At 38.0% G+C, this 12991-nt stretch overlaps 1 protein-coding gene across 2 annotated transcripts in view; it reads right to left on the bottom strand.

Moving 5' to 3' along the window:
* RAB5A (RAB5A, member RAS oncogene family) overlaps positions 1-12991 on the bottom strand; it is a 22918-nt gene extending 9927 nt beyond the window's left edge. Inside the window, exons 1-2 of one of the 2 annotated variants that reach the window (XM_026708183.2) lie at positions 12592-12991; positions 5641-5893 (exon numbers count right to left, since the gene is read on the bottom strand). In XM_026708183.2, the coding sequence (XP_026563968.1) occupies positions 5641-5803 (163 nt within the window). In that variant the 5' untranslated portion in view covers positions 5804-5893; positions 12592-12991. The remainder of the gene's footprint in view (positions 1-5640; positions 5894-12591) is intronic. The other variant, XM_087916151.1, reaches the window with a different exon arrangement.

Raw genomic sequence — 12991 nt, 5'->3', positions numbered from 1 at the left:
ATCTGCTTCTGAGTACAGTTCAAGGTGTTGATTACGACTTTTAAAGCTCTTAATGGCATAGGTCCAGGCTATATGAAGAAATGTATTGTCCCAGTCAGGGGTGGGATTCAAATTTCTTAACAACTGGTTCTGTGGGTGTGGCCTAATTTGTGGGTGTGTATTTATGTAAATATTTTTTTTTATAAAAAAGAACAACTTTTATCCAAAAGCAGGCAAAGCAGGCAGGCAGATTGAGTTGCTCACAGAATCACAGATTCACTTGAGATCTATCTATCTCCAATCAGCTACTTGAGTCTGCACTGGAAAGTAGAAGCTTCAGTCCTAAGGAAGTTTCGGCTCTCCTTTAGATTAGCTAGAAAGCAAGAAATCCAAGGATTTCCTGCTTTCTAGCTAACCTAAATCTCCCGGCAGAGCAGAACAGCTGACGGTTGGGGGAAAAAATAGCAACTTACCAAACCAGGTAAGTTGGATGGCTCGCATGCCAGGTAAGGAATGAGTAGGCAAGGAGGGGAGGGGCCAAGCCAGTTGAGCGATTTGCCAGTTTTCCGAACTACGCATGTGTGCATTTGCAAGAAATCAGCTGTGCCGCCTGAACAGCTGACAAGCGCTACACATGGGTTGAAAATCCTCTTCTTTCCTGCTTTTTCAGCCTCAGCTGTGTCTCACAAAGCAGCTGAGGAAGGAAAAGCAGAGAATAAAGGACAGCCTAGTGACTGGGCAGGTGGGTGGGCCTAATACCGAACCAGTTTGGTGTCAGCTGCTCTTTGCAGCTACAGGTTCCATAGAACTGGGCTGAACTGGTAGCATATCACCCCTGGACCTGGTACAACTATCCTATCCTACTCGGGCAGCAGAATGGCCGTGCTGCAGATCCCAACAGTCAAAGAACTCTATCAGGATCCAGAAGAGACTTCTCTGCTGCAGCACCTGCCCTTTGGAACACCCTGCCCTCTAGGGTAAGATCTGGCCCCCACCTCCTATCCTTCCAGAAGAGTCCAAAGACCTGACTCTGCAAATCTGCCTGGGGGCCCAATGGAGGAACTCAACTCTGGAGATGGCTCTAGATCAACAACAGACTCCCCCTCTCCCACTCTGCTTCCCAACGCTCAACCTTTTTACTAGTCATAATTAATTTATTTTCTTTGTTTTCTTTTTCCTTTTTTCCTTATTTTACTTTCACTTTGTTAAACATCCTTTTTATTTCTTTGTTTATTGTTGTGAGCTGCATAGTGTATCCCATGATGAGATATGCAGCAAATTTTTGTTTATTACAAGAAATACGAGGAAAGCAACATAACAATCTAGCAGATTATGCAAACCTAAACACTATATTTCAACTTACATCACCAGAATCTAATGCAATAGACATAACTAGAAAGATCCAAAAATTTGAAATAAATAATATCCATGTTATATTGTGCACAGGCTTCTGAAACAAAACTGACCCCAATATGTTTTAGTGCAACCACAAGTAGACTGCATCACCAAAGATGGCAGCAAAGAGATATAAACATTTCTTTGCTGCCATTTGCTGGTCACCCAAAACATCTGATAAGCCTAATTTTATTGGTTACCATATACAAAGATTATTAGCTGAAACCTCACAGGGTAACTTTAATGGCACTTGTCTGGCAATGTCCAAGGTAACAGATGTATGTTTCCATTATACTATTGCAGAATGTCTTCTTGCAACCATTTACAATACTATTAAAACTGATTTTGTAAAACATTTCAGTTCATGAAGAAAGGCTAAATGTTCTATGTCACCACTAAGTCCTCGATACCAACCCCAATTTGCTTCCTCTCCATAATCATAGTTCTTTGTATTAAATTTTGATCACATGATACTGTTATTCATAAAGAAAGAAAAGAAAATGAGCAATTGCTCATTAATTGTAATAGCACTTCGATTTATACACTGCTTTATAGTGCTTCACAGCCCTCTCTAAGCAATTTACAGTCAGCATATTGCCCTCAACAATCTGAGCCCTCATTTTACCAACTTTGGAAGGAAGGAAGGCTGTGTCAACCTTAAACTAAGGAGGATCAAACTCATGGCCATGAGCTGAATTAGCCTGCAATACTGCATTCTTACCGTTGTGATAGCACAAGTCCCATGATATTTTAAATGCATCAAATTATTGGAATTTTATTAATTAGTAAGGATGGATAAAATAATCCATGAATAAATTGTTCCCAATAGTACACTGAATTCTGAATATGGGCTCAAGTGTTTTGGATGGAAGGGTGAATGCTTAAAGACACAAGTATGTTTACCCTACTTTCTTTGTAAGTGCTCATCCACCATCATCGCCAAAAAAGGCTATTGGTTCTTCCCAACAATGGTAGATGTTGGTACACCATACTAATAGACTAGACCAAGGGTCCCCAACCCATGGGCTCTAGTTTATTTGCAACTGGGCTATATGAATGGCAGAATACAGTATACCTGATGCTCACACAAATGAAGCTGTTTGCATGCACAGGCACACCTACTGTTCACAAAAAACCATCCCCTTCCCCCTCTCCAATGGGCCACCAACCGGGAAAGGTTGGGGAAAACTGGACTAGAGAGAAGATAAGAAACTTTATTTCTGTCATTGAACATTAAAGTTCCCTGAACAACATGAATTATTGGCAACTATTTGAGTGAAGTTTACACATAATGTAATAAAATTTTACTATTTCTACTGAAATAAGTTTAATTGTTTAATGGAAAATAAAAATTATCAGTGACCCTAGAAATTTAAATAAAAGAGGGGTAGTCAACTGAGCAGCAAATGTCCCTATAAAAGTGGCAATACAGAAGAAAATAAGCTCAGGGGGGCAGAGTCAAATTTCATAAAGGTTTTTTCCTTTCAAGCCAGTTGTGGGGAAAGATTAAATTGAACTAAAGGCCCTCTTGAATTTGAGAATTATGAAATGATATAAATACGATGGACTAAATAATGACTCTCAACCATGGAATAATGAATTAATATCAATATATTGTTGCATAGATTATATAGATACTTGTTGCTAATTAGAATCAAAAGCACTAAGCTGCTAATAACACAGCTAGCATGTTTTAGGCACTTCATCTGTGCCTTAACTTGTGGTTATAGGAATATTTTTCTTTGATATCAATAGTTTTTACCAAGATACTGTTCCAGGATCTCTATCTGCAATCATTACAGAGTGGTAATAGTAATACCTGAACACAGAACGTATTAATCTTCCACATAAACATCACTTGTATTATGATGCATGTCTCCGCAAAAAGGAAAAATGCTTGTCATGTTGTCTGCCTGCCTGCCTGCCTGCCTGCCTGTCTTCCTATTATTTATTCATGCATGCATGGACTGTTATAAGTTCATAAGTTGGTGATCTGGATTTTGCAGATGTTGTTGTCTTAAGAAATATGAGACAATGTACAATAAGTAACAACTGTCTCATATGAAGAAGCAACCAAATTGGCTTCAAGATAACTGTTGAGAAAGATCATGTATCTGAGTCTCCACCTGCCCGCCCAAATAGATAGGGGGAATCACACTTAGATCACAATAACTTGAGGAAGTAGAAATCTTTACCTATTTGGGTAGTGTAAGTCCTGAAATGAACATGCGGAGAGGGACAACAAGGGTCAAATTGGAAAAGCAACAGCTTTTTCCAGAGAATTAAAAAAAATCTGGCCATTGTTTATTGAAACTTCAATTCTGTATGCTCACCTCTATAGTGATCCTGACAGTCATTAATACCAATGAGACCCAGAAGGCATCAGTGAATATCAACAACAGACTTGATGTTTTCCAACAAAGATGCCTTCATCAAATCCTAAAAATTTACTATTTTGATCATATTACTAATAAATTACATAATATTGTTGCATGCAGAAGATGCCAACTTGCAGGTTATATTATCTGTATGAAGAACAATTGAATCCCCAAGATGGCAATGAGATAACCACTCCCCTGATGCCAAACATCCAAGAGGATGTCCTCAAAATACATGGAAAGAATGTTCATGAAAGACGTAAAAGGCTGTAAACATCACATGGGAAGATGCTAAAGTACTCACCCAAAATAAAAAATGTTGGAGATCCCTTGCTGTCTGATATGCTATGTAGCATGGAAAGATTAATACTAATGCGAATGCAATTTCAAACAAATGGTCAATAAACGTATAGATAATCCTCAATTTACCACCATTCATTTAGTGATTGTTCAAAGTAACAACAGCACTAGAAAAATTTATGAATGTTTTTTACACTTACAATCATTGCAGCATACACATAGTCACATAATCAAAATTTGGGCAATTGGGAACTGGCATATATTTATCACAACTGCACTATTCCTTTTTTTTCTTCCACATTTTGTTCTATTGTACTTTATTAATTCATTTAATTCTTTTTGTTAGTTTTTATTGTTTTTTATTTTTATGGTTTTATGTTTTAAGTATGGTTTTACATTATGTAAGCCACGTCAAGTCACCAAGGGTGAATAGGTGGCAATATAAATTAAATAAATAAAAAAAATTCTGTGTCATGTGATCACCATTTTTAAACATGCTTAGCCAGCTTCTGATAAGCAAAATATATGGGGAAATCTAGATTCACTTAATGACCACATGATTCACTTAATTGCAATGATTAATTTAAAACAATGGTAGCAAAAAGGTCATAAAATGAAGCACAGCTTGCTTAAAAACTGCATCGCTTAGCAATGGAAATTTTGGCTCAACTGTGGTTGTAGTTCCTGTAATGGTATTTGGGAATGACCTTAGGCCACCAGGACAAAGAGATGTTGCCTGGGAAATACACAGATAAAAGGGAACACAGCCCAAACATGAGGCTAAGGAAGGGCCTTCCTTAAATTATCATGCTGTAAAGGTGATGGTGAGAGAATCGTATTTTCAAACTTGCAAGTTTCTATGAATATTTAGCATAAAGTAGAATTAGTTACCTGGTGGTCTTTCTTGTCTGTGTACCTGTTAATGCTGACATCAATCTTGGAACCCGATAATTCTCCTGCAATCATCTTTACAGCTTGATAACTTAGGGAGTGTCCCACTTGCACCATCCATTTTGTAGCTATAACAGGGCTTTCCAACCCCAGGGCTGCTATCAGTCTGGGGTCTAGTGGGAACCAGTCCATGCAAATGGCGGACAGGCACACAAAGCTTAATTTGCACATATGCATAAGGTAGGTTGCATGTGCAAAATCATCCCCCTCCTCCAACATTGCTGCTGATCTGTGGAGCAAGAAAGGTGAGGGGCTGCTGAGCTGTGAGTTATGGTTCTCTTAGTGATCATTCCCTAAGCAGCATCTCTTTCTCTAGTCTCTCAAGGTCATTTTCACATACCATTACAGTAAGTGACAATGATCTGTAACTTAACTGTAAAATACAGCAGATTATAAAATTATCTGTAGTTAATTTTATCTTATTTAAGAATTTTCTCTAAAAATTGTCACATGGATTTTTAAGTAGATACTTTAAAAATTCACAGTGAATAAAGCGCCCAAAACCATTTTAAAATTATGCAAGTAATACAATAGCCTGTGATGGAGATGTAATTAAACATAGTTTAAATATTAACTTGACATGAATTACCAATTCATAAGCATAAATGATGAAGTTTGAAATTGTAACATTTCTCACCTCCAATTGTACTTTCTTGGAACTCATGAAATTGGCCTTTTACAAAGCGAAGCACCAAACTTGATTTGCCAACTGCAGATTCACCAAGAAGAACTAACTTGAACTGACATATTTTATTCCCAGCATTGGGCCCATTGGGTCTAGTTGCTCCTCGGTTGGCCATGTCCAAACTAGAAAGGAGTCCCTTGTTTCAGATTCTTAAAATAAAAGATTCCAGGATTCGAATCTTAATGTGCCTTCACCTCAAGGCAGCCTGTAATATAAAATAGCATTCACATTTTAGAAAAAGTCATAGGCAGTCATACTAAAATTTATAATAATCTTTATAGGGTGCCTTGGTTTTCAAAACACTATGTATATTTGATAGCAGGTTATCCAGCAAGGAATTACAGCCAATCAATTACAGTATATATAGTTTGTTTATACACACACACAAATTCAGGGAAATATAACTGAACTGTATTTCCAAGAATATTTCCAAAGAATTAATATTAAAGACCTAGCATTACTATAATACACAATGCAAAATCATTTATCTCTGAATGGTTTCCTCATTACTTTATCGTTGAGAAGAGTATGAAGTGGATAATAGAATTATGAAGACAAATCCCATTTCTTCTTTCATGAGTGACTATCTCTAGTTTCCCTTTATATTATTCAAGAGGTTTATTTTTTCCCCATTTCTAATCAATATGTATTGTTGACACATAGTGAAATTGTTGTGAGCATCACACTAGAACACCAAACATTGTCACAAATATCAATTTTAATGTATTTAAATTTTATCCTGGATCAGCAGTCCTACTCAGTCACTCATGTCCTGGTCACTTCCTGTCTTGATTATTGCAATGCGTTTTACATGGGGCTGCCCTTGAAGAGCATCCGGAAGCTCCAGTTGGCGCAAAATGCAGTGGCCCACATGGTTTTGTGCAGATTTTTCCACTGCAACTTCAAATCTGGAGATTTTTGAAAGCAGATATAGATTATATGGAAGTAGGTGGAAAGGACTACAGAAGCAAACCTCTCCTTTACGGTTGGTAAATAGGTATGGTATAAGATTTTACATAATCTATTATTAATTGCATTGTTCCAACCATTCAATCAAAACATGCACTAATAATTAAAACTGTAAAATTTATAAATGAATATAATATAATCAATAAATAAAACTGAAATCAAATACTGTATTTTTCGGAGTATAAAAAGCACCAGACTATAAGATGCACCTTGGTTTAGAGGAGGAAAAGAAAAAAATATTTTGCCCCCACGAGTCCCATTTTTGCCTCCGCAGCCAAAAAGACGCATTTTTGGCCTACAGAGTGCCTCTGGATGCCAGGAAGGGCAAAAACAGGATGCACGGAGGCTTTAGGAGGCCAAAAATGGGCCTGAATTCGCTGTATAAGATGCATAGACATTCCCACCCACTTTGGGGAGTGGGGAGAGTGCATCTTGTACCCTGAAAAATACGGTAAGTTTTTCTCTGAGAAGCATGCTACTTCTATTCCATGATGAAAGGATAGTTAACCGGAAAAAGTTAATTAATCTGCTACTGAACTTCTGTGGTATTATCATAATTTGTTACATTTATAGCTCAATTTCCCCCCCAGATATTTCAGGCAGTTTATGTCAGATCTGTGTTTTATTCCTACAAAAACTATAATGATATCAATTGGCTTATAGCATAGCAAAAGAAAGTCACCTGTCACTGTGTTCCCCTATCTGAGGGTGGACTCAAAACTTCCTCTTCCTAGCTTTAGTCCAACATTTTAAGTACCACAGGTAGTCCTTGAGTTACAACCACAATTGAGCCCAGAATTTATGTTGCTAAGTGAGAAATTTATTGAGTTTTGCCCCACTTTACGACTTTTCTAGCTACATTTGTTAAGTGAATCACTGCAGTTAAGTTATTAACACTGTTGGCTTCCCTATTGACTTTGCCTGTCAGAAGGACACAAAAAATAATAACATGACCCCAGGACACTGCAATCGTCATAGATATAAACCAGTGTCAAGCATCTGAATATAAATCACATGACCATGGGATGTTCCAATGGTCATAAGTCACTTTTTTCAGTGCTGTTGTAACTTTGAACGGCCACTAAATGCATTGTTATAAGTCAAGGACTATCTGTATACCAGACTGAGTCTTCATAGCCTCTTGGCAGCTATGAATATCAAATAAAGATGCTCTAATTTGAAATTCAATCCTGCAATTTCTATTATAACTTCCTAAATTAATTTAGTTTTCATTTTGTTTAACAAAATATGATTTTGCTGCCTATCTTTTTCCTAGACCTCCTTCCATTCCATAATAGCAAGTAAGCAAGATGACTATAATCTGGATATGCTAGCTTTCTCCCCATTAAAGGTAGTATTAATGATAAAAAATAATTACAAACTAACCACAGACTAATCAGCCTGACAATAATTTGGAAGATCTCAGAAAAGATAATCGAACAACAGATCTGCAAACATCTAAAAACGAAGCTATTACTAAAAGCCAATATGAGTTTGTCAAAAGATCATGCTGAACAAATTTTATTGCATTCATTGATAAAGTGACTAAATTAGTGAGTCAGCAAAATGCTTTGAACATAGTATACTTGGAATTCAGTAAGACATTTGACAAAGTAGACAGTTATTTATTTATTTGTAAAATTAAAAAATGTGGAATAGACAGCTTCACTACTAGATGGATCCATAATTGACTAACCAAACACATTCAACATTTAGTCCTCAATGGAACTACACTGACATGGAAGAAAGCATTCAGTCAGTTACTTCAAGTTCTGTCTTAGGCCCAGTACTCCAAAAACTTCATAAATGATTTAGATGAAAAGATAGAAGGAAAACACATCAAATTTGCAGATACCACCAAGTTGTGAGGAATAGCCAATAGTTTAGAGCTCCCAGGGGTGGGATTCAAAATTTTTAACAACCATTTGTGGGCGTGGCCAGGTGGGCGTGGTCTTGTGACTGGGTGGGCATGGCTGGTTCTTTTTTTGCAGCATCCCCTCCTGTTTTATTTTTTATTTTTTGCATCCTAGGCCACAGGAAAGTCTCCTGTTTTTGCTCCCAGGAAGCTTCCTTGAGGCCCTGAAAGGCAAAAAAAGGAGCATGGAGAAGGGGGACGCACAGCACACACACGCCCCTTTTCACCTCCTGGGTCTCAGGGAAGCCTCCTGGGCGAAGCAGTAAGACAGCGAGGGGGATCCCAGCATAGTTGATGTCAGAACAGCTTACTGTCGGGAGGAAAAAAAATATTTTAAGGAGTGACTGGGTGGGAGAGAATGCAGTCAGCGATGTTGGGCATGTGCGTGATGTCACACATGCGCGATAAGGACTGACTGGACAGGAAGGGGAGGGCAGAGAGGGACAGGGCCAGCCAGGGGCACAATTTGCCAGTTCTCCGAACTGCACAGAATTGTAACAACTGGTTCCGTAGAACCGGTCTGAACCGGTAGAATCCCATTCCTGCATTGGGCCCTATCCAACAGAATGCAATTCAGTGATGAGAAAATTAAGATTTTTACACTTAGGCAAGAAAAACTAAATGCACATATAGAACTGGTGGTACCCAGCTCAACTGTGAGAGGGATCTAGGAGTCCTAGTGAACGATCATTTAAGTATAAGCCAGCCGTATAATGCAGCTAGCTAAAAAAGCCAATGCATTCCTAGGCTGCTTCAACAGAGGAATAGTACCAAGATCACATGAAGTATTAGCACCACTATCTACTGCTTTAGTAAAACCATATATGGAATACTGTAACGCACACACAAATGTTGAGATCCTAGAAAGAATACAGAGAAGAATTATGAAGATGATTAAGGGACTGGATGCTACACATCTAATGAACAATTGTCTGAATTAGGCATGCCTACTCTAAAAAAGAAAAGGATTAGAGATGACATAATAGCAACCTTCTAATATGTGAGGGACTGTCAGAGAGAGAAGGGGGTCAACCTTTTTTCCAAAGTACTGGAGGACAGGAGAAGAAGTAATAGATGAAAGCAAATAAAAAAGAAGCAACCTAGAATTAAGGAGAAAATTCCTGACCAACAATTAATGGAAGTTCTGGGTGCTCCATCACTGGAAGTTTTTAAGATTATGCTGAACAGCCATTTATCTGGAATAGGATCTCCTGCTTAAACAGGGAATTGGATCAGAAGACCTCTAACATATTTTCCAACTCTGTTATTTTATAATTCTAATCACATATAACATGGGGATTTTAATAATGGCAAGTTTTTAAAGAGAAATTCTACAGATTCATACGTTGAAAACCATGTATTTTGGAAAAAGAAAGAAAAAATGTTGCCCCCTTGGTATTAAGATTGAAAATATCTTTGGTTATCTTAAGAACATAAGATATATTATCATGATCACATCAGGCCATTGTTTGGCATTAAGCCTCAAAGCACACTTCAAAGATAAGATCATGGAATACTGTGGAATTTATTTCTAAGTAAACATGTATTGCAAATCCAGTTTCGCTGCTTAGTAGTCAATTTACTCAGTACTTCATTGGATCATCAACTACTTCACATCCTGTTATATATTAATCAGTTCTTACTCAGCTCAATATCACCCTCTGTATCCTAGTTAAAATGAAACTGATACCACACTGAGTATGGATATAACATGACTCTGGTTACAGTAATGATCTTTTGCAATTTACAAATAATTACATTGTTTGCTGAATCTCAGGATTTTTCTATAATGGGAAATCATAATCCATAAACATAGTAGATTGTTCATTCCTACTGTGTTAATGTACATATACACCACTGAACAAAAGCTATTAAAATTAGTGTGGAGTGCTCAGGATCTCTTAAATGGCTATCTCAGCCCTGAAAATAGACCACAGAAAAATAATCATTAGATTTGCTATTTATGCTTCTAAATTGGAATTAAGGCCTCTGATGATCATACTGTTTAAAAAAATCCTTTATATCTTAAAAACAGGAAAATAGAAAATAACTAAAATTGCACGTTTATATAGATTTCTTAGGAAGTATAAAGCACAAGTATCAAGAAATTAATAATATATTATTCTAATATAAATTAACTATACCCGGATATCAGAAGACAAAATGCATGTTTCTTTTTTCAGTGCAATTATAGTTTTATGTCTTTTTGAATTATACAAACACAAAACTTCTTTGCCTGAAAAAGATGCTGATGCTTTAAGACTCATCTTTGTAAAGCAATTATTCAATGATCCCATGAGATCACACTTATTGAAGAAAAAAATGGCTATTCTATAGACATACAGATTGGATTTCTAATGGATAACTGTTGCTATATCAGGATTATATGGAATTATGTTTGCATATGTAAATTTCACTTGAAAATAAAAAAGTAAATTTTAAAAATAGTTTTCAAATTTGTAATAACAGACTTCTTATAAGTTTACAAGCTGTTTAGTCTAGATCCGTGATGGCGAACCTATGGCACACGTGCCGGAAGTGGCTTCCAGAGCCATTTCTGCCGGCACACGAGAGGTCGCCCAGAAGAGCCCCACTGCGCATGTGCGTGCTTCCACCTGATAGCTGATTGTCGGGTATCTGGTGCACATGCATGGGAGGCACGTGCACTTGCGCAGACACATGGCACATGGGGGGGTCAGACACGCATGCAAAGATGCTTGGCGTGCAAGGGGGTTAAGTGTGCATGCACAGGGGGCGTGGGGGGGGCAGCATGCACTGCCTTCTGGGTGCTGGTGCATGTGCAATTTTCAACAAGAGAGCCGAAAATGGTTAGCCACCACTGGTCTAGATACTAAATGCATTTACAAAGTTCTTTAAAAGTTAAAGAAGCACATTTATACCATCATTAAAGGCTTTTTTAAACTCCATTGCTAGTAAGTACCACTCTCAAATATACTATGCTTATAATTTCACTATCCTCTCCCTCCTCCCTCTCACTCCAAGAGCTACTTGGGACCAATTTTATCAGAACAGAATAAGCATAAACAATATTTACTCTGCCACTTTGCCTATTTTTATTCTTCATAGAAAGGACAAATGGAGACCTCTCTTGTGTCTTTTCATATTATTTTGTTTGGGATCCAGAAATAGAAGCAGGAAAAGTCATAGAAGCAAGTATGTGTTGCTTTTTTTTTTGCGTTTTGTACCTTGACAAAGAGTTACATATTAATAAACTATAAGTGCTATTTAAAAAACTAGATTTGGATTATGGTAATAAAGCAGATTCTTAGAAAATCAAAGTAAAATTGATGTGAAACAATATTTAATGAGACAAAATTTGAAAGCAGAATTTAAATATTGCATTACATTTTAATTGTTTTAGGATACTGATACCATATAAAATAAAATCTGAATTGTCAGATGTGCAGCATTTTCTGCAATTAATTTCCTATAACTGAGGATAGACCTCTAATAGAACGGATTGATACTTTAAATTGCAACGTGCCCAAAAACCTTATCAAAATAACTTTTCATGTTTATATTAATCCATCATTGAGATATTGTTAAGCAATTAGGAATATTGAGACACGGGTATCAGTTAACTAATGTAGCATTAAGATATATTAAATCCACACAACAGAAGGTGCTTTTCAATTACATTCAATTCCGTATTTTATTCCCTCTTCGAAAAGATGTCCTCCCTGCATTCCAAAATTCCTTTTGCCCCCCACGACATCGCCTTTCTCCGTGCATTTCTCCAGCAGCCCTGCCCCAGGAATAAGAGGAAGTGGGAGAATTGGGGTCGCCATTTTGAGGGTGAACGGGAAAACGGCTCAGTTCTCTGTCTTTGCCGCATCTCCTTCCACTTCCACACCGATCTGAGGCATCGTGGACGATGCTCAAAGCAACCCCGCACGCACACAAGAGAGGGAGCGAGTGCATCACAGGCGTCTATCCATTTTGTTCGAAGCACGACCTGTTCTCCTCCCCCATTAGGTTCGGCTTTGATATATCGTTACCTGGCTGTGACGGAAAGCCAGAAGCCCCTTCTCCAGTTCCGTTGCCCCCGCGAACCGATCCCTGAAAAAAGGAAGAATGCCGCCGAAAGCCCGGTTCCTGTGGCTCACGGCACAGGGAACAAGGAAACAGGGCTCTTCCGTGCTTCACGATGGGTAAACGCGGCCTCCAACTTCCGTCTTTTCCTCCTCCTTCCACTCCCGGACCAAAACACGAACACGTAACTTCCTTTAGCCGTGCCGCCTCCTCTTGCCACGTCACCGCACCCCGTCCTTATATCATTTCCGTTTTGCTCAATCACGTGCCAATCGGTCGTCGTTACAGATCGAGACCGTAAAGGAGAGCATTTTCTGAGAAGCAGCAACTGGCTCGCGCTGAGAATTGTGGGAGGCCAGAAGGCTC

The sequence above is a fragment of the Pseudonaja textilis genome, chromosome Z (assembly GCF_049901715.1).
Source record: "Pseudonaja textilis isolate UNSWEBS1 chromosome Z, rPseTex1.2, whole genome shotgun sequence".
NCBI classification, from domain to species: Eukaryota; Metazoa; Chordata; class Lepidosauria; order Squamata; family Elapidae; genus Pseudonaja; species Pseudonaja textilis.
This window is presented reverse-complemented; position numbering and strand designations above follow the sequence as displayed.